This window comes from Lipotes vexillifer, unplaced genomic scaffold (assembly GCF_000442215.2).
Source record: "Lipotes vexillifer unplaced genomic scaffold, Lipotes_vexillifer_v1.1 scaffold412, whole genome shotgun sequence".
NCBI lineage: Eukaryota > Metazoa > Chordata > Mammalia > Artiodactyla > Lipotidae > Lipotes > Lipotes vexillifer.
The window spans coordinates 1,427,689-1,448,595 of NW_006798464.1; the positions used below are offsets into that span (position 1 = coordinate 1,427,689).

At 47.8% G+C, this 20,907-nt stretch overlaps 1 protein-coding gene across 3 annotated transcripts; it reads left to right on the top strand.

Moving 5' to 3' along the window:
- The first annotated feature begins 328 nt into the window (after nucleotides 1-328).
- Nucleotides 329-20,063, top strand: VPS33B (VPS33B late endosome and lysosome associated). Of its 3 annotated transcripts, XM_007470536.1 has the most exons (23): nucleotides 329-782; nucleotides 3,744-3,824; nucleotides 4,182-4,243; nucleotides 5,683-5,732; nucleotides 5,928-5,995; nucleotides 11,494-11,539; nucleotides 12,851-12,945; nucleotides 13,243-13,347; nucleotides 13,740-13,836; nucleotides 14,061-14,138; nucleotides 14,483-14,556; nucleotides 14,858-14,944; nucleotides 15,108-15,198; nucleotides 15,413-15,487; nucleotides 15,736-15,800; nucleotides 15,922-15,976; nucleotides 16,893-16,939; nucleotides 17,532-17,664; nucleotides 18,282-18,355; nucleotides 18,850-18,951; nucleotides 19,106-19,181; nucleotides 19,284-19,400; nucleotides 19,695-20,063. In XM_007470536.1, exons 1-23 carry the CDS (start codon nucleotides 687-689, stop codon nucleotides 19,772-19,774), a joined length of 1,854 nt encoding a protein of 617 aa, XP_007470598.1. In that variant the 5' UTR covers nucleotides 329-686; the 3' UTR covers nucleotides 19,775-20,063. The 3 variants fall into 3 exon arrangements, with proteins under 3 accessions (XP_007470598.1, XP_007470600.1, XP_007470599.1); XM_007470538.1 differs by lacking the exon at nucleotides 4,182-4,243 and having other exon boundaries at nucleotides 19,695-20,062; XM_007470537.1 differs by lacking the exon at nucleotides 3,744-3,824 and having other exon boundaries at nucleotides 19,695-20,062.
- The last annotated feature ends 844 nt before the right edge of the window (nucleotides 20,064-20,907 follow it).

Below are 20,907 nucleotides of genomic sequence, written 5' to 3' on the forward strand. Positions count from 1 at the left end.
AGTTCGGGAGCGAGAGAGCTCCCAGCTTGCAGCTAAATTTGTGGAGTAGATTTGATTGACAGCCCAGATCCTCAGTGATCAACGCCCTCCGGATTCCGAGTTGGTTTCGCCGATTTCACCAAGTTCTGAAAATCGAGCAAGTGCCCATCGCTTGCTTGAGTGAGCTAGGAGAATTGGGTGTACCCTTCAAAGTTAAAGGTATAATTCTTTTATCACAGGAACACTCGCCTCTGGTCAGGAATGAAACTGAACCTTGACGCGTTGCCGCTCGTTTTCAAATGTCCCTTCCAGGACGCCGTCCTTTTCCGGGTACGCTGAGCGGTGGTAGAGTGCACGGGACTTCCGGGAGGTCTAGGAAGTCCTCCCCCTCTTTGGCAGGAGGCGGGTATCCCTGCAGGTGTAGACCCAGATCCTGCGGACCGGCAGAGTGGACCGGGAAGGGTGGGGTGGGACAAAGTGGCTGCAAGCCTGAGGCGAGGTCCCCCGAGGCTGCGGCTGTCCGGCCAGGAGGTGGCCATTCATTCCTCCATTGTGGCTGAGGAGCGAGGGCCCCTTCGGGGGCTCTTTCGAAGTCCGTGCCCTTACCTGAAGGAGAGCCATCCTGCACTTACCCTGGGGTGCTGCCGGCCTTCTCAGAGCGGAGGGCGTCCCCCTTCTTCCACCCTGCGGCCCAGGTGACCGCTGCCATGGCTTTTCCGCATCGGCCGGATGCCCCAGAGCTGCCTGACTTCTCCATGCTCAAGAGGCTGGCCCGAGACCAGCTCATCTATCTGCTGGAGCAGGTCAGTGCCTGCCACGCTGGGGGCCTTTACTGTATCAGCAGCCAGCACTCACTGGATGCATAGTTCTTTCTTAACTGAGCTCCCTTGGTCTTGCTCTTGGCCCTTGGTATTGTCCTTGGAGCTTCTGTGGCAGGTCCAAAATGAAGCACTCAGGGAGGGAAACTTGGGACGATCTGGCCAGAGAGTTAATGGAAATCCCCCCTCCCCCCCCTTTTTTTTCATACAGACAAGGGAGACACCACTAGTGCCAGGCATCACTGGGGATGGAAAGGTGGTTAAGGCAACTTTGTCCTTAGGGTTCTTCTGTTCCAGTGGGAGCAGAATGAAACACAGATTACCACACACAGGGTATCATGTGGTGAACGAGGGATAGCTAGGCTGCCTGAAACAATCATTTCTAGCTGGAGTGATCTAGGAGTTTCAGGGGGCTGGAGTGTGAAGATGAGCGTATTTTCCTTGGAGATGGGTGAGGATGTTCCAGGCAGATGGACCGGTAGGAGCAAAGTTGAGGAACCAGGGAAGGACAGGCATGTAATACAGAGAAGAGAGGGATGAGAAGTTACACAATAGGCATTAGGCAGCTACTGAAAAATTTTTCCCAATGTGTGACATGAAACAATACTTGAAGATGATTCTAATAGCCGTTGTGAAGTTGGATAAATGGGCAAAACAAGAAGGCCAGTGAGGAGACCATAGATCAGACTGAAGTAATAAAGGCCCACACAAAATTAGTGGCAGTGGAAATGAAAGGAATTGATGGGTTTTTTTGAGTCAAAGACTCAAAAGCATTGATTGGTCGTAAAGGTTAAGGGAGAAGCAAAGCTGAGTTCGACATTTTTAACTTGAGCTAATAAGAAAGTAATGCTATTACTGTAATTTTAATGGATTACGTATATAGTCTTTTGTTTAATGTTCATATTCCCCACTAGATTGGAAGGTCCTTGAGGACAGGGACATACCTGTTTTGTTCAACATGTATACCTAGTGAGTACCTAGCTTAGAGTCAGGCACTTAGCATGTGCTTAATAAATATTTGTTGCATGAACATTGAATAGAAATGGGAAAAAGAATTAGAAAGAGGAACAGTTTTGGTGGGGGAAAGTTGAGTAGTTTGGGTTTGGATAGGATGAAGTTAAGATGCTAGGAGGGGGCTTCCCTGGTGGCGCAGTGGTTGAGAGTCCGCCTGCCGATGCAGGGGACACGGGTTTGTGCCCCGGTCCGGGAAGATCCCACATGCCGCGGAGCGGCTGGGCCCATGAGCCATGGCCGCTGAGCCTGCGCGTCCAGAGCCTGTGCTCCACAGCGAAAAAAAAGATGCTAGGAGGAAATACTGCTTGTAACATCAGAAGATAGAAAGGTAGAATTGCAGCTAGGGTAAAGATGGGGACTTGGGAGAACCTCAGGGGATGTGGGACCATACTTTATTTCTCTGTAATATGTCCTGTAGTGGTAGCACAATGATTGGCACATGAAAGACACCCAACAAATGTCTGAGGAATTGAAAAGAGATGCTAGTTAGAACCACTAGTTCCGGTGAGATCCCCATGAAAGAGAGTAAATGAGAGTAAATGAGACCAAGGATAGAAACTTGTAATGACCTAAGGAAGAGCTGCCCACAAGGAGGACTCAACGTGGCCAGAGTGGATTTCTGTGCAGTAATGTCCTCTTCAAACTAACTTCCTCTGACTTAATTCTTATTAATGGGCACTGCTATTCAGGCCTGAAACCTCAGAATCATCTTTGACTCTTCTTCCCTCCTCACACAACTAAACCAGTTGCTGAGTCCTGTGGATATTTATTTCCTTACACTTGACTTTTTTTTTTTTTTTTTTTTTTTTTGCGGTACACAGGCCTCTCACTGTTGTGGCCTCTCTCGTTGCGGAGCACAGGCTCCGGATGCGCAGGCTCAGCGGCCATGGCTCACGGGCCCAGCCGCTCCGCGGCATGTGGGATCTTCCCGGACCGGGGCACGAACCCGCGTCCCCTGCATCGGCAGGCGGACTCTCAACCACTGCGCCACCAGGGAAGCCCTACACCTGACTTTTTAAATGGTGATTATAAAATAACACTAACAAATTTTAGAAAATGCAGAAGATAAAGTGTAAAGAAAAAAAAAATACAACCCTATCATCAGATACAAGCACTGTTAACCCTGTTAATTTCTTTCAAGTATTTTTAAAAATTCGATTACACGTTCCATGTATCTCTTAAAAAAACTATTTTTGTTCACATCACCACCAGCCTAAATCAGGTCCTCATTCATTACCACAGGCTTGGGCTGCTTGTTTGTCTTTTGTTTTCTTGCCACACCCCGCGGCATGCCGCGCATCCGCGTATCCCCGACCAGGGATCGAACCCTCACCCCCTGCAGTGGAAGCACAGAGTCTTAACCATTGGACCGCCAGGGAAGTCCTTGAGCTGCTTGGACTGTTGCATTAACCACATAAGTGTAGTCCTTACCTCTAGTTTCTCATGTCTCCAATCCATTTTACCCACAGTTCCCAGATTTACCTAATGAAAATTCCCAGCTGATTGGATGCTTCAGTGTACAAAAGCTTTCTATTTTTCCTTGTTCCATAGAGGATCAACACCAAACTCCCTAACTTGGCATTTGGGACCCTTCATGCTCTAATTCCTGTCAAAGATTTCAGTCTTGTTCCACACCATTTTCCTACATCAAGATTTCTCAACCTTGGTGCTATGGACATTTTGGGCTGCTTAATTCTTTGTGGTGGGACTGTCCTGTGCATTGTAGGATATTTAGCAGCATCCCTAACCTCTACCCACTAGATGCCCGTAACACCCCCTGCCCCAAAGTGGACAACCCAAAATGTCTCCAGACTTTACCAAATGTCCCCTGGGGGGCAAAATCAGCCCTGGTTGAGGACCTGGCCGGATGAGCTGTCAGCCGAGGGAGTTTGTGTGACATGAGAGTAACCCAAGATACTGTGTCTCCTTCAGCTTCCAGGAAAAAAGGACTTGTTCATTGAGGCAGATCTCATGAGCCCATTGGATCGAATCGCCAATGTCTCCATCCTAAAGGTACCTGCCCCTTTCCCCACGTGGATCAGGCCCTTCTTTCCTATTAAGCAGTTTTTCTTTTGATGAACCACACATATTACTGAAGAGTGACTACCCTTATAGGGTAAATAGGGGATGGCAGAGTTACGGTGACAAGGGGGGATTGATGCTCTTTGTATTGTTTTTGAATTGTTTTATTTTGGGGTTTTCTATTGACAGTTTGAGGAAGGTTCAGTGGGATGGTTGTCAGGGAGGTACTTTGACTGCTAGAATTAGTGTAAATAGGAGGGAGCCCTTCCAGAAGACCCCTGTCATTGTATCAGGCTTTGGGTTTCCAAGCACACTTATGTCCGTTATTTTGTTGGATTCTCTCTGTAGCAACATGAAGTAGACAAGCTGTACAAAGTGGAGAACAAGCCACCCTTCAGCTCCAGTGAACAGTGAGTGTCTGGGAGACTCTGTCTCAGCTCCAAGCTGGAGGAGGTCCCTACACATTTGCCTTTGATCGGTCCTTGGCCGAGATCTGGCACCATGATGTTTGTGACATAGTTCGCTTCCCTCCTCTTTTACCATTTCATCCTTAGGTTATGCTTTAGCCTCTTAATTGGTCTCCCTTTCTGCGGTTTCTCCCTCCCTTGTCCTCTTCTCTCTTTAACCCAATCTACCATCTCTAACCAGATTGATTAATCTTTCAAAAATATTTTCACTGGGCTCTCCTGAAGAACCTTCAAGTCTTCCCTTACTTACCGAGTGAGGTCCTCATTGTTTGTCATAGATTCCAAGGCTGCCACCCCCTTTCCATCCTGGTCTCTTTCACGTCCCCACTATTCAGCTCGCACTTTTGTGTGCTTCCAGGCTCCGCACACATACCTCCGTGTTTTTGGCCACTCCACCCACTCTGCCTGAAATTCTCTCCTCTCCTCACTGTTCTTGCGACAAATATCCAGCCTTCAGAATCCAGCCCCACCTCCTCCACGCAGCTCTCAGTTGCCATTCCAGGGTGATTTTCTCCTCCTCTGGATTTGTATGGGGTTCAGTGTTTGTCCTGTTCACCTGGTACACAGTCACATCCTGCCTGTTGTCTGGTGTTTGTTTTTATTTTTAATACTTCTCAACTTAAGTAATGTACACCCTCCCTTAGAAGAAATAATTCTCCTAGCTACATGGAGAATACATCCATGAACCCCAGTTTGAAGAACACTATTTTATATACTTTCTTGTATTGTTTTTTAACACTTGATTGTTAATATACTCCATACATATGTGCATCTTATTTTGCCCAATAGACTGTAAATTATTTGAGAGCAGGAACTCCTGGGTCCCCCATAAGGCCAATAAGTGCCCTCAGCCCACCATGATATACCTGTTTTATCGAGGGGAGTCTTGTGTATGTGTGTGTGTGTGTGTGTGTGTGTGTGTTTAAACTCTTAATTATATACTCATATTTTTTTAAAAATTTTATTTATTTATTTGTTTGGTTGCACCAGGTCTTAGTTGCGGGAGGCGGGCTTCTTAGTTGCAGCAGGCGGGCTCCTTAGCTGCGGCTCCAGGGCTCCTTAGTTTTGGCTCGCCGGCTCCTTAGTCGTGGCATGCTAACTCTTAGTTGCAGCATGCATGTGGGATCTAGTTCCCTGACCAGGGATTGAACCTGGGCCCCCTGCATTGGGAGCACAGAGTCTTATCCACTGTGCCACCAGGCAAGTCCTAGGTCTTGTGTGTTTGGTATGTGGTGAGCCAAAAGAGCTGGTAGGGCTTTAGCTGCAGTGAGAACTGTAGCAAATGGTGAAAGAGTTGGCGTTGTTTAAGTTTCTTCTAAGCTGCTATCACCAACTTCATGATTTTTCTTCACTGAGGGTTTTTTCCCCCTTCTCTCCCATAGATTATGCTTCTTGGTCAGACCTCGCATCAAGAATATGCGGTACATTGCCAGTGAGTGTGCCATGGTGTTCATTATAACTAAGAGCTGGGAAAGGGTGGGAAGGTCTAAGGACCTTGACCATAAGAACCCTTTAATAAGAAAAGAATTGTTTGGGTAGGCCATACTCCTTGTAGAGGCTCTCTGCTTCCTTGCTTCTAGTCTAACAAAGGTCCATGGCTTTCGAGTTGCATCCTTTCTGTCTGTAGATCTTGTCAATGCTGACAAAATGGCTGGCCGAACTCGGAAATACAAAGTGATCTTCAGTCCTCAGAAGGTGAGTTTGGACCCTGGTGGAAATGACATCGGGTAGAACAGGATTGGGGACTAGGAAGGGGTAAGGGGCCAACACTATATAGCTGTATCTCCCTCAAAGCAAATTATAGGTGACTGAGCAAAATACCTGTCACTGTCTTTTTATTAAGGTAGCAGAGGGTCTGTCATCAAATTGCCCTGAATATAAATTGTACAGTTGTGAGAGATGTCCTCTACATAGATTTCTTTAAGTGAAAAGATTGACATTTTTGAAGTAGAACCTGCTATGTATCCCTTCTAACACCAATTCCTATATAGTAATGGTGCACAATGTTATGACTTTTCAATGACTTTCTCCCTATATCCCTTTAATAACAAACACAATAAATCTTCACCCCCTGCCCCATGCTCATCGAAGGCATGTGGCTGGGCTGCCCTTGGTTTATCAGAACCATACCAGTGTACTTTGGAAGAGGTTTTTCTTACACAGGGTGCAGTAAAATGGTCTCTAAGCTTGGAGCAGCTGAGGGAACTGAAGCCCACAGTCACATAGTGAATTAACATAGCCAGGCTAGGTTTCTTCCATCTTTACCTCAATAATTGCAGTAAGTGTTAGGTGATCTGTCATAGTATCTCCGTTTCTTGATTCCATCAAGCTCCCCTGTCATCCCCACATCAACGGGGTGCATTGTAGGTACATCCTCAACCTGATTGATTGGGAGGAATGATGTACCAGGTCTATACATTGCCCGTCGTAGGACAATACAGTTATACCAAGTAGTGCATGCCACACTTAGGGCAGGTAGAAATTAAAGTTGAAAGGACAGGGATTTATTCCTTTGCAATTTTCCCAAGAAAATTCTAAAGAAAATAGAAGCAGTAGGTAAGACTAAAGACACTGAAGCCAAACTGTCTGGCTGTGAATCCATGCTTTAGCACCTATTACCTGTGTGATCTTGGATAAGTTACTTAACTGCTCTGTGTCTCAGTTTTCTCATCTATAAAATGGAGTTGATAATAGTACTTATCTCTTTTAAATGAGGTGACTTTCAGTTTCTATTAAGAAGTCTAGAGGAATCATAGGCTTATATTGTTTTCTCATCATTTAAAAGGAATAAGAGGAAAGAACCAATGATTTTCCTTTGAAGATCATTTGAAGACTGATAACACAGTCTTACAGCTATTAATCCTGTTTAGGAATACAAATATATCAAGTGTAGCATTATTACCAGGACAAGAAAATTATTGAGTAAAATAACCGATCAGAATTAGAGGTTACTTTTGAATGTTATTAAAGGAGCTGTAGCAGTAATCTCTAGTTTTTGGAGTCTTACAAAACCCTTTTTTACAAATTATACTTCCAAGGACAGATTTGTTTAAACAGGGAATAGAACAAGTTGGTAACAGTTTCAAATAATGCTACAAGCCTCCATATCACACAGAAAAAAGAAAATTGATATTTTTATGAATTTTTTTCTTTCTAACACCCTATCTAATCTAATATTTTGACCTAATTTTCCATTACAGGACAGTGTCTTCCTTAGTTGCTGTAGGGAAGAGGAATTTTCTCTCTCTTCCTGAGACTCCCTTTGTTAATTATGAAGATTGGCAGTTTTCAAACTGGGCTATGGAGTTCCATTAGTTAGCATTAAAAGTAGCCCTATAGGGACTTCCCTGGTGGCACAGTGGTTAAGAATCCACCTGCCAATGCAGGGGACACGGGTTCGAGCCCTGGTTCGGGAAGATCCCACATGCTGCGGAGCAGCTAAGCCCGTGCACCACAACTACTGAGCCTGTGCTCTAGAGCCCGTGAGCCACAACTACTGAAGCCTGCGTGATACAGCTACTGAAGCCCAGGTGCCTAGAGCCCCTGCTCCACAACAAGAGAAACCACTGCAATGAGAAGCCCGTGCACCGCAACAAAGAGTAGCAACCGCTCTCCACAACTAGGGAAAGCCCACCCACGCACAGCAAAGAAGACCCAACACAGCCAAAAATAAATTAATAAAATTAATTAATTAATTTAAAAAAATTTTTTAAAAAAGTAGCCCTGTAGGATTTCAGTTTTACTGACATAAATGAATGAGGGATGAATAGGACTCTTCTGTGTAACCATAAAATAAGGAGCACATAGCATTAATCTTCCACACCTCATAGAATTATGAGGATCAAGAGAGGTAATGCTTTTATTTTTTATTTATTTACTTTTCAATTTTTGGCTGCGTTGGGTCTTCGTTGCTCCACACTGGCTTTCTCTACTTACGGCGAGCAGGGGCCACTCTTCATTTCAGTGCTCGGGCTTCTCATCGTGGTGGCTTCTCACTGGGGAGCACAGGCTCTAGGCGTGCAGGCTTCAGTAGTTGCGGCATGCAGGTTCAGTAGTTGTGGCTCTCGGGCTCTAGAGCACAGGCTCAGTAGTTGTGGCACACAGGCTTAGTTGCTCCACAGCATGTGGGATCTTCTTGGACCAGGGATTGAACCCGTGTTCCTTGCATTGGCAGGCGGATTCTTAACCACTGCATCACCAGGGAAGTCCCTCTTTAAAAAAAATGTTTATTTATTTAGTTGGCTGCTCCGGGTCTTAGTTGCAGCATGCAGGATCTTTAGTTGCAGCCTTTGGGGTCTTAGTTGGGGCATGCATGTAGCATCCAGTTCCCCGACCAGGGCTCGAACCTGGGCCCCCTGCATTGGGAGTACAGAGTCTCAACCACTGGACCTCCAGGGAATTCCCGATGGCACAGTCTTACAGCTATTTATCCTGTTTAGGAATACAAATATATCAAGTATAACATTATTACTAGGGCAAGAAAATTATTGAGTAAAATAACCAATCAAAATTACAGGATACTGGGCTTCCCTGGTGGCGCAGTGGTTGAGAGTCCGCCTGCCGATGCAGTGGACACGGGTTCGTGCCCCGGTCCGGGAAGATCCCACATGCTGCGGAGCGGCTGGGCCCGTGAGCCATGGCCGCTGAGCCTGTGCATCCTGAGCCTGTGCTCCGCAACGGGAGAGAGCACAACAGTGAGAGGCCCATGTACAGCAAAAAGAAAAAGAAAAAGAAAAACAAACAAAAAAAAAATTACAGGATACTTTTGAATGTTATTAAAAGAGCTGTAGCAGTAATTTCTAGTTGTTGGAGTCTTACAAGAACCTTTTTGTCAAATTATACTTCCAAGGACAAGACTTGTTTAAACAGGGAATAGAACAAGTTGGTAACAGTTTCAAATAATGCTACAAGCCTCCATATCACACAGAAAAAGAAAATTGATATTTTCATGAATTTTTTCTTTCTAACACCCTATCTGATCAAATTCTTTGACCTAATTTTCTATCATAGGATGATGTCTTCCTTAGTAGCTGTAAGGAAGAGGAAATCTGTCTCTCTTCCTGAGATTCCCTTTGTTAACTATGAAGATTGGCAGTTTTCAAACTGGGCTATGGAATTCAATTAGTTAGCATTAAAAGTAGGTCCGTAGGGACTTCCCTGGTGGTCCAGTGGTTAAGACTCCTTGCTTCCCCTGCAGGGAACGCAGGTTCGATCCCTTGTCGGGGAACTAATATCCCACATGCTGCATGCCGTGTGGCGTGGCCAAAAAAAAGGCCTATAGGATTTCAGTTTTACTGACATAAATGAATGAGGGATGAATAGGACTCTTCTGTATAACTGTAAAATAAGGCGAACCTAGCATTAATCTTCCACACCTCATAGAGTAATTATGAGGATCAAGAGAGGTAATGCTTTTAAAATACTGACAACAATGCCTAGTACATGTGAAACAAATAATACACAGCCACGATTATTATTGTCATCATCATTATCAGACAGAAGTGCCTTCAACTTTCTTCCTCATTACCTCCAAATATTTCACCCTTTTCCCACCTGTCTCAAAGGAGCATGAGGGAATTCCCTGGTGGTTCAGTGGTTAGCACTCTGCGCTTTCACTGACGAGGGTGTGGGTTCAATCCCTGGTTGGGGAACTAATATCCCCATGAGCCATGCAGCATGGCCAAAAAAACATAAAATAAAAAATAGAAAATAATTTACAAAAAATAAAAAAGGAGGACGAGACACTGGCCTTTCCCTATCTAAGAGCGGAGGCTCACCTGTGTTCTTGGCCCCATCCCTGCCTGCTTTCTCCACTCTCTTGCTTCATCAAGTAGACTCTTATATCTTCAACCATATCTATCCCTTCTAAACAGTTCTCTCTCCTCATGTCTTGTCCCTGACAGCGACTCTCCCTTAATTTGTGGCCAGACTGAAGAATTATCTGCTGCCACTGCTTCTGCTTCCCCACGTCCAACTTCACCTTTTTTTTTTTTTTTTGCGGTACGCGGGCCTCTCACTGTTGTGGCCTCTCCCGTTGCGGAGCACAGGCTCCAGACGTGCAGGCTCAGCAGCCATGGCTCACGGGCCCAGCCACTCCGCGGCATGTGGGATCTTCCCGGACCGGGGCACAAACCCGTGTCCCCTGCATCGGCAGGCGGACTCTCAACCACTGTGCCACCAGGGAAGCCCCCACTTTCACCTTTTAATCTAGTCGCCTAAGATCTCCGTTGTCAAATCCAGTGATGTCTATGTCATGCTCTTCCTACTTACCTTCTCTGGCATTTGAGACTGTTGCCCATTCTTCCTTGAAACTCTGCCTTTAGAGGTGCTATTTAGGGGTGCTGTTTTCTCCTAGTCTCACCTCTCTATGTATTCTTTCTCGGTCTTCTCTGCCCGGTCTTGGACTGTGCACCCTTTTAATTTTGGTTCCCTAGAGTCCTGTCCTAAGCTCTCTCTGTGTGTTCTTTTGGACAAGCTATCCACTTTAAATGCAGTGTATGTGCCTTTAGCCCCCAAGGCTGTCTGTCCAGACCTCCCTCGGTGTCTGCAGAGGTCCCATGGACATGTCCTGACCAGAACTCCATCCCTGCTCTCTCCACACTATTGCTTCTTACCTCCACCTGCTCCTCCTCCTCTGTTTTATAGCACTGTCATGCCCAGCTTCCCGTCTCTGCCGGCAGGACCCACCCTTCCCTGACAGCTGAATACTTTCTCCTTTGTAAAGCTTTTCTAGTCAGTCAGGGAGAAAAAAGCAATTGACTTAATAAGTGAATGAAATGGCTGAAAAGGAAACAAAGCGTTGGGCCAGTGATTCCAGTGGTCCTTTCTAGATCTAAGAGTCTGGGTTCTTTTGTCTTTTTCACTGGGTTCAATAAGTGTGGTCCTTGGGCTTCCCTGGTGGCGCAGTGGTTGAGAGTCCGCCTGCCGATGCAGGGGACACAGGTTCGTGCCCCAGTCCGGGAAGATCCCACATGCTGCGGAGTGGCTGGGCCCGTGAGCCATGGCCGTTGAGCCTGCGCGTCCAGAGCCTGTGCTCCGCAACGGGAGAGGCCACAGCAGTGGGAGGACCGCGTACCACAAAAAAAAAAAAAAAAAAGAATAAGTGTGGTCCTCATCAGTGACCACAGAGGAACTCCAGAGAAATGGAAAGAATGGAGAAGGGGGTTACTAATCAGCTTCCCTTTCTCTTTCAGTTTTATGCGTGCGAGATGGTGCTTGAGGAAGAGGGCATCTATGGAGGTGAGAGGAGACGGATATGAGTGTAGAGGGGGAGGGCGTGTGGAAGAAGGGCGTGTGGAAGAAGGCCGTGATGGTTGTTCCCGTACCCATCTCCTCCTTTTCCCTGCCTCATTCCTGTTGGCCTGGCAGGGGGAGAGGGTACTGAGAATGGGAAGGAAGACCCCAAATTAGAATACTAGTGGGGCTATAGTTGAAAATCACCGATGCTCTCTTCTTACCTCCCAAGACTCCCACAAGCAAAACTCGTGCCTTCCCTCCTGTGTGCATTCCTCAACTCCATCCTCCGTGCAACACAAACCTGGTCGCCGTCCTCTCTACTGGAAATCCTGCAGTGGCTCAGAATAAAGCCCAGGATCCTCAGCATGGCCTCCTGTCCCTCTAGAGTCTGGCCCCTTCCTGGCCCTTTAGCCTCCTCACGTGCCACTCCTCTCTCCTGACTTACTACCCTCCAGCCATGGGGACTTCACACACCTGTTCTTGTTGCCTAGAACATTCCTCACCCTACAGCTTTTTGCCTACCCAAATCATACTCAAATTCTAAGCCAAATGTCTCTTCTTCTTTTTTTTTTTTTTCTCGGTACGCGGGCCTCTCACTGTTGTGGCCTCTCCCGTTGCGGAGCACAGGCTCCGGACGCGCAGGCTCAGCGGCCATGGCTCACGGGCCCAGCCGCTCCGCGGCCCGTGGGATCCTCCCGAACCAGGGCACGAACCCGTGTCCCCTGCATCGGCAGGCGGACTCTCAACCACTGAGCCACCAGGGAAGCCCCAAATGTCTCTTCTTTAGGGAAGTCTTTCCTGTACGTGTAGTTGGGGTTAGATCCCTGAAATATTTGTGCTCATAGGTTGCTGTTTTACTTCTTTGGAGCATATAACTGTAGTTAAATTTGTCTGCTGTGTACTCTCTCACTACGTTGTCAGCTCCAGAAGTCAGGAGCGTGTCCATTCTGTTTACCACCATGTCCCCAGTATTTAGCCTAGCACCATACATATGTGGCTCTCCGTCAGTATTTGTCCAATAATGCATAAATGAAGGAGTGTTTCATCAGCACTTTTGGTCGGCACTCTAATGAAAACACACCACTGATCCCACTGTACTACAGGCTGTTACGTACATGTCTCCTTTCCTTATCAGCCTGTGAGCCCCTTCCGGGCAGAGACTGTGTCTTATTCATCTCTGAGCATCCCATGCTCAGTGCAGTACCTGGCGTGTGGCAGGCACTCAGGAGTTTTTGCACGGCTGTAGTGGAGCTTCCCTCTTAATATGGAGTTACGTGCCTTCGGCAGGGAGGCTGATGCTGTCTGTACCCACAGATGTGAGCTGTGACGAATGGGCCTTCTCTTTGTTGCCTCTTGATGTGGATCTGTTGAGCATGGAACTGCCAGAATTTTTCAGGGACTACTTCCTGGTAAATGCAGGGCCCTTGGGTCTTGGCATCAAGGAGTTGGGACAGATATGGGGTCCTGTGGGCTAGAAATATGGATTCAACCTTCATCCAACTCATAATTTATCATGAGTGATAGTAATTTGGAGACAGAATACCACTGCTTGAGGTTCATGGGGCTTCCATTGGGGCCAATGAAAATGGACTTTTGCAAGCGTTGCCCAGACCCTGCCTTTCTGCTCAGGGCTTCTAGGCCTATCCACTTTCCAGATGGATCTGTCGGGTTTATCCATATCTTTGTGGCCCATGTGGTCCCTGCAGGAAGGAGATCAGTGTTGGATCAACACTGTGGCACAGGCCTTGCACCTTCTCAGCACGCTCTATGGACCCTTCCCTAACTGCTATGGAATTGGCAGATGTGCTAAGGTGAGCAGTTCTGTGTCCTGATAGCTCCTATTCACTTGTTTTCTAACCACCAAGGATTGTTCATGGGCATCTGTGACGTATATTCTTTACCTTGCTTTCATTGCTCCAGAGTAGGTCCCCAGAGGGGAGAACTTGTGTGGCTAACAGAATGGCAAGAGCCCGGGACCTCTGGGTAGCATCCCTGAATCTTTGGGGGCGGAGAGACTCCTTCACTGGTGTGGGGCAGGATGGGGAGGGGTAGGAACAGGTGGGAGTAGAAGAGGTAATATTAATAATTAGCTCCTCTCTTGGGGTCAAGGAGAAGGATCACATGGAAAGGGGTTGGGTTCTGTAGGTGTGGGGCTGCCCAAGAGACCTGGACATAAGGTTGCGAATGTCTTGGGCCCTGACAGATGTCACATGAATTGTGGAGGAAACTGGAAGAGGAGGAGGATGGTGAAACCAAGGGCCGAAGGCCAGAAATTGGACATGTCTTTCTCCTGGACAGAGGTGAAGTATGCTCAGCACTCCTCTCATCTGTCGACCCTAGAAGATACAGGAATATGGGAAACATGGTGGCACAGCTGGGATCCTCAAGTTGAGGCTGTGAATGCCAACGTTGACTGGGGGCGTGGGCACTTGGGCCCCATGGAAGGCACTTGAGCAGATACTGAGCAAACTGGGTGGGAGGCTACATCGGGGAAGACCCTCACGGTTGGGGATCTCGGTTTCAGACGTGGACTTTGTGACGGCACTTTGCTCCCAGGTGGTTTACGAGGGTCTGGTGGATGACACCTTCCGCGTCAAGTGTGGTAAGTGGCATCTCGGCGAGACGGAGGGGTCCTCAGCTCCTGGGGCGTCCCACGGTGAGGGTGCAGGACTTGTGGGAGAGACCCAGGCTTGGAGTGAACTGCTGCCTTCCAAATAGTTTGGGGGAACGTTTAAATCTTTATTTCTTTTTTTTGGGCGACACTCCGTGGGGGATCTTAGTTCCCTGACCAGGGATGGAACCTGGGTCCCTGGCACTGGAAGCTCAGAGTCCTAACCACTGGACCACTAGGGAAGTCCCTGGGGGACCTTTAATGGCAGTTCCGGAAAGAGAGGGGAAGGAAGGACTCATCAGAGATCCTCATAGCTGTTTCCTCTGCTCTCAAAGGGAGTGTCGACTTTGGCCCAGAAGTCACATCCTCTGACAAGAGTCTGAAGGTGCTGCTCAACGCCGAGGACAAGGTGAGCACATGGGTGCCGGCAGAGGATTTCCCCAGGGCCACTGCCACCATGGGGCTGTGGGCCCCGGCCCTGGGAGGAGAGGCCGAGTCCCCAGGAGAGAGGAGCACCCAGCCAGTTAAGAGCACAACCCAGAGCACATAGCAGGGATTTGACATGTCCTTACTGATACCAGCTCAGCTTCCTTTGTACTTCTGCTAGAATAGCTGAGCACTCTCCCTGTGCTGTTGTTACCCTGATGAGGCAGGAAGGAACAAGGTATGCATCTGTATAGTAATTTGTTCCTGTCTTATTCCCCTTGCAGGTGTTTAATGAGATTCGTAACGAGCACTTCTCCAATGTCTTTGGCTTCTTGAGCCAGAAGGCCCGGAACCTGCAGGCCCAGTATGACGTGAGGCTCCCAGCCCGGGTCCTCTGTCTGTTTCCTCAGTGGCTCCCCAGGCTGCTGCCCTTTGGCTCCCCTTCTGATGCTACAGTGGGTGGGAACTGAGGGAGGGTAGTGTTTGCTCACATCTGAGGGCAGAGGAGCTGACCTCATGGGAATGTCCCCACAGCGCCGGAGAGGCATGGACATCAAGCAGATGAAGAACTTCGTGTCCCAGGAGCTCAAGGGACTGAAGCAGGAGCACCGCCTGCTGAGTCTCCGTAGGTTTCAGCTTGAGGGTAGGGCAAGGGGAACCCTGCAGAGGAGATCTGGGAGGAGATCCCTGTTCATTTGGAAAATAGCGCCCTTCTTTGGTCGAAAGTGTGAAGAAGTGCTCCTGCACTTTCCCTTAAGAGGTCCTTATTCTTCTGGACAATAAAGAGACATTCTTCCAGAACCAGGAATATGTCAGCTCCCCTTTTGTCCTGTCTGCAGATATCGGGGCCTGTGAATCCATCATGAAGAAGAAAACCAAGCAGGACTTCCAGGAGCTCATCAAGACTGAGCATGGTGACTTGGCTACTTCTCCTGCTTCTGCTTCCCTGGCTCCCAGCCCCAGCCCGCCCTGAAAAGATGCTCTCTGGCTCTTTCCAGCTGACGCTGGCTGTGTGGAATGTTGCTTCCTGCTAGAAGCCCTGGGGGCCCCTTAACCCACCCCAAGGATGAAGAAAGAGATGGGGAGACAAGACGCCCATTAGCATAGATGGCAACAGCTGAGCCGCTCCCCCAGTAACAGGCTCTCCTCTGATTATTTGCAGCGCTGCTGGAGGGCTTCAGCATCCGTGAGAGCACCAACTACATTGAAGAGCACATAGACCGGCAGGTGAGGCAGGAAAGGGGGAGATACTGGGAACAGCGTTTAGAGGTGGGGCTCAAGCGGAAGCAAGAGGAGAGAGCGTGTGTTATGAAACTTGAATTCTCCTTGACTCTTTCTTCCTGTGCAGGTGTCACCCATAGAAAGCCTTCGCCTCATGTGCCTTTTGTCCATCACTGAGAACGGTGAGCCCCAGGGACCAAAGACGCCAGATTGAAAAGCTGTACCTTAGGGATAGTTCCCTGTAATCTCGTGGATTCTTTCCCCTGTAAAATAAAGCAGCTTTTGTTTGGGGTGAAACATCCCCAGGTCATAAGGTAATTTATTGTTCCAGCCCTAAACAGGACCATATCCACCCTCCCCAACGCCCCCGGCACACGGCCTGTCCCATCGTAGGATTGCAAAGGGGTAGAGCTGAACGGCATTTCTCTCATCACTCCATCTGGCCTCCTACCCTCAACAAGATTTCATAATCAAAATACAGTCCAGGAAAAACCAATTTCATAAACATTTTAAAAGCTCAGATTCTGCAACCTTTCATGGCAACTTGTTTTGAATGTTGAAGTCTTCCAGTTGGCAAATATTCTTTAAGGTTGCTTTCTACCCAAAGACGTTATTTGCTTATTCTAAGTCCCCTTTATTGTAGTTGGAAGTCCATTTCTTCTTACCTCTGTGGAGAAAAACATCTAAGGCTGCACTTTGGGAACTCATTTGAACACTTTTCCTATTCCCCACTAGCTGTTGAGCAGTTCCCCAGAAAACTGGCCCATAGCCAGGGAGAAATGCAGGGGAAGGCCCTTGTCCTCCCTCCTGGCGCATCCCACCCCTGACTACGGATTAGATTAGCTTTCTTTTCGGTGTCCCTTCCTCGGGGCTCTTCCTTGGAACTCTCAGATCCAGGCTATGTCTTTCAAAAAGCAAGCTTAAATTTAGGAGTCAATTTAGAATCAACTGCATAGGATGCAAGGTTAACGTTGTATACTGACTCCTTCCTTCTGACTAGGGTTTTTTTTTTGGTGGGGGGACGAGGGTTGGTTTGTTGGTTTGTACATTTTAGGGCACCTCAACTGGCTCATGAACCTTTATCTTCCTTACCCTCAGGTTTGATCCCCAAGGATTACCGATCCCTGAAAACCCAGTATCTGCAGGTAAGGCCAGGAGACTGTGTTCTTGAGGGAACTTGGTGGAGGGAGGTCATTGGACATTTTCGAAAGAGGCAAAAGAAGAAACGGTCCCTTTCCTGTCCCCATCACCCTCCTGTTCCCACGCGGCCTCCCTCTCAGAGGCTGTGGGGACGGTCACCTTTCAGCACGCAGAGACCCTCCCCACTACCCTTGTTTCACTCTCCTCCCCTCTTATGTGGCCAATGTGGGGGGAATTTGAACAATTCAGCTGTTGGACCCAGTGGTGAGTTCTTACTCCTGGATTCTCCCTTTATTTAGCACCTTGCGAGGCATCAATACACCTTTCCTTCCAGGTCCTCCTCAAGTCCTACCTCCTCTGTGAAGCCTTCCCCACCTCCTTACATTGACAGCTTTCTGTGCTCTGTAACTGTTCCGTGCTGCTTTTATTCTTTGTTTGGCATTTGGTGATTTCTGATATGAAAATCTTCCCCACAAACAAGTGTGCGCTGCTCAGGACACAGAGCGCATAATCCTCCTCTCCCCCACCTCCACATCACCTAACAGTGCTAGACCCTTGGTGAACGCTCGGTAGAGAGCTGAATTGCATTTTCTTCAGAGCTATGGCCCCGAGCACCTGCTAACCTTCTCCAATCTGCGGCGAGCTGGGCTCCTAACGGAGCAGGCCCCGGGGGACACCCTCACAGCCATGGAGAGTAAAGTGAGCAAGCTGGTGACGGACAAGGCTGCAGGTGAGCAGGGAGTGCAGGTAACCCCTTTCACCCTCCTCAGCTGTTGTTGCCTGTTCTCTCAATAGGCAGAGCACCCTGGTAGGGAGAGAATGAGCTGGGGAAGGAGAAAGTGATTCCTTACTGTTACTGTCCTTACTGCCACTACTTCTGCTTGTAAGAGCAGCTTCCAGTTACTGAACACTGACATGCTAAGCCTTTTAGATATACTTTCTCATTTAATCCTCGCAAAGTTTCTGTGTGGTTTTATTATCTCCATTTTACACATGAGGAAACCGAGTTTTAGGGAGGTTAAGTGACTTCTTCAGGACCCCTTAGTAAGTCAGATTTAACTCCAAAGGCCGTACACTTAACCAGTAAACTAGGATCACCCTGTAGATTGCATTTAGTAGAGGGCTGGTACCCTGTAGGAGGAGGAAGACTGCAGGTGGGAGAAGGGTGGTGATTGTCTTAATCAGTTCCAGGGAACTGTAGGTGAACGGCTGTGAGGGGGATCTTCAGATGTGATAGGTCCTGCTCTTTGAGAAGAGGGGGTCCTGTCATTTCCTGAGTGGTATCACCTGTGGCAGCATCATTAATTCATAAACCTTAGATGAAACCAGCGCAGATTTCTTTCCCAGGAAAGATTACTGATGCCTTCAGTTCTCTGGCCAAGAGGAGCAATTTCCGTGCCATCAGCAAGAAGCTGAATTTGGTATGTAGAACAGGGGTGGACAAGGAAGGCAGTGGGTCAGGCCTTTGTGAAGTACTTTGAACCCACAAAAACCTGTCATTTTGTTTTTATAAAGATCCTTTTGTGTGGTAGCATTATAGCATGAGCTTAATAATGAGACAAGACACAAAGGTTCATTCATTTAATAAACACGTAACTCACACCTACCAATGTCAGAGAATACACTAAGTGCTGCTTCAGTGACAGACATGTCCCATGTTGCTGAAGGGTCAGAAGGGGTCCCTCTTTCCAGCGAGCATGGAAACTCATTCAAGAGAATCAGCAGGCACTGAACAGCTTTCATCTTTGGATATGGATTCTTTTTTTTTTCTTTTTTTTTCCTCCAAGGCTATTGCTGGTTCTTACTTTAGTTGAAGTAAGAACTGTTCTTAGGGGTATGCCACTTTTCTCTGACCCTGTAAAGGACTGGAGGGCTGAGTGGTCACTTGCCTCATACAGTCCCCTTTGCCCTCTAGATCCCACGTGTGGATGGCGAGTATGATCTGAAAGTGCCACGTGACATGGCGTATGTGTTCAGTGGTGCTTACGTGCCCCTCAGCTGCCGAATCATCGAGCAGGTGAGAATGAGTGGCTCGCTCCTGTTCATATTTCATGCTCTCTGCTTTCTCTTAGTCCCTGGCCTGGCCCAACTTTTAACTACCTGAGTGACTAGCAAGAAATGTGACAGTCTGGCTGCTGCTAGACTTGAAACTAACACTTGTGCCTTCCCAGGTGCTGGAGCGGCAAAGCTGGCAGGGCCTGGACGAAGTGGTGCGGCTTCTCAACTGCAGTGAGCTGGCATTCACAGGTGCGTGGCCTTGCCCAGTGGGGGCGGGGTGAAACGAGAGGAGGGCCGGATGCATCATCCAGTAGTGCCGGTGAAGAGCTGAGTCTGGTCTGGTCTTTGCAGACATGACCAAGGAAGACAAGGCTTCCAGTGAGTCCCTGCGCCTCATCTTGGTGGTGTTCTTGGGTGGTTGCACATTCTCTGAGATCTCAGCCCTCCGGTTCCTTGGCAGAGAGAAAGGTGAGATCAGGCTTCCGTGGGATCTGGGGGACAAAGGGCAGCCCTCAGGAAGGCTTCTTTACTGGCCTCTGGGTACCACTTGCTGCCATCTTGCTGTAGGCTGAATAGCAGGAAGCCCAGTTCCACCAAGCACGGCAAGTTGCTGTGCCCAGGAGCATGGCACTGATGCATCTATGACTATAAACTGGTGCTCTGACCCAGCCAGTGCTGTGGAACTGGAGGGGCTTGACATGGCTGGTGTTAAGGGCTTAAATCTGCTCTCAGTCATGTATCGTGGTGCTTTTGACTCCTTAGGGTACAGGTTCATTTTTCTGACGACAGCAGTCACCAACAGCGTTCGCCTTATGGAGGCCATGAGTGAGGTGAAAGCCTGAACTTTTCCCGGCCAGTGTTGATGTCTTCCCTGGACATGTTCCGCAGTGGGATGCAGGAGTTTGAATGCCAGCTGCTAATAAAATGTCTACCAACTATGCTCCAGCTGGGGAGCAGGGAACTTATTTGGATTTAGAGAACATATCTGAGGAGAGAGTTCACTTCCTGCCCCCAGGACATTTCTTTTTTGTTTATGAAGTACAGCCCATGCTGATGAGATAAGGAGGAAGAGGATCTTTTGCTAAATCCTGTTTGAGGATCATTGTAAATAAAGCCTCTACTCTCAATGTATCAATATTATGTTTAGTTCTAGACAGGCACTTCCATGTTTACTGGTGAAGCAGAGGGGTCTTTACATAGGGGCTTCGTGTATTCTACTGCCTGGACTGGGTAGTAGCTCTTCCTTGAAACTTGCACTGGTCTGGTTCTTCTTTGAAACTTGCACTGTACTGGACTTTCCTCAACCATAAAATGAGGATTAGTTAGATGATCAGTACCAGTTAGATGATTGCACCCTTCCAATTCTAAAATTCTGTGATTCATTACACTTTAGAAAAAATGAGCTTGCTATTGTTTTAACTTAAGGAGTCGCTTGAATTTTAAGCCTTTTGTTTCTTATTGCAGAATGAAAGATTATGTCCCTTGTTAGAGCAATTTCAGGCATTGGCAAACTGTGCTCCTGTAAAGGTTACCAGTGCCCTCCTAAGTGCTGATTCTAGTGACCTTTCTTTCCCTTTCCCTTTTAAAAATTGTGAACACTAACCACATCTATTAGTGGTCGTCTTCTAAGTTGATCTCACTGATGATCCCCTTTACCTTCTTGTAATGCTCATATTCAGCTTCCATGACACACTTCTTTGTCCTCCTGCATTCTCCTAGGCTGCACTTCCATCTCCTTTGGTTCCTCTCTCTGTGTATCCTCCTTTGTTGCATCTCCTGTCTCTGTCCTTTATTGTTATCCAGGTGCCCATCCCAAACTTTTGTCTCACTGCTGAGATTCATGCGATTATTTACAACCTGGTCGTTCCATGGGCAGTTCACACTCAGCATGTCTAAAATAAACTCTCACACTGAACCTCATGTCCCCACTTGGGATCCCTAAATCTGCTCCTCTTCCTCTGTTTCCTTAATTGAC

Bases quoted from the DNA above. Each gene is read 5' to 3' on its own strand.
- VPS33B (XM_007470536.1), top strand. From the start codon at position 687: ATGGCTTTTCCGCATCGGCCGGATGCCCCAGAGCTGCCTGACTTCTCC. The intron at 17,665-18,281 runs GTGAGCAGGGAG...TTTCTTTCCCAG, and splicing joins GGTGACGGACAAGGCTGCAG to GAAAGATTACTGATGCCTTC. The intron at 19,401-19,694 runs GTGAGATCAGGC...TTGACTCCTTAG, and splicing joins GTTCCTTGGCAGAGAGAAAG to GGTACAGGTTCATTTTTCTG.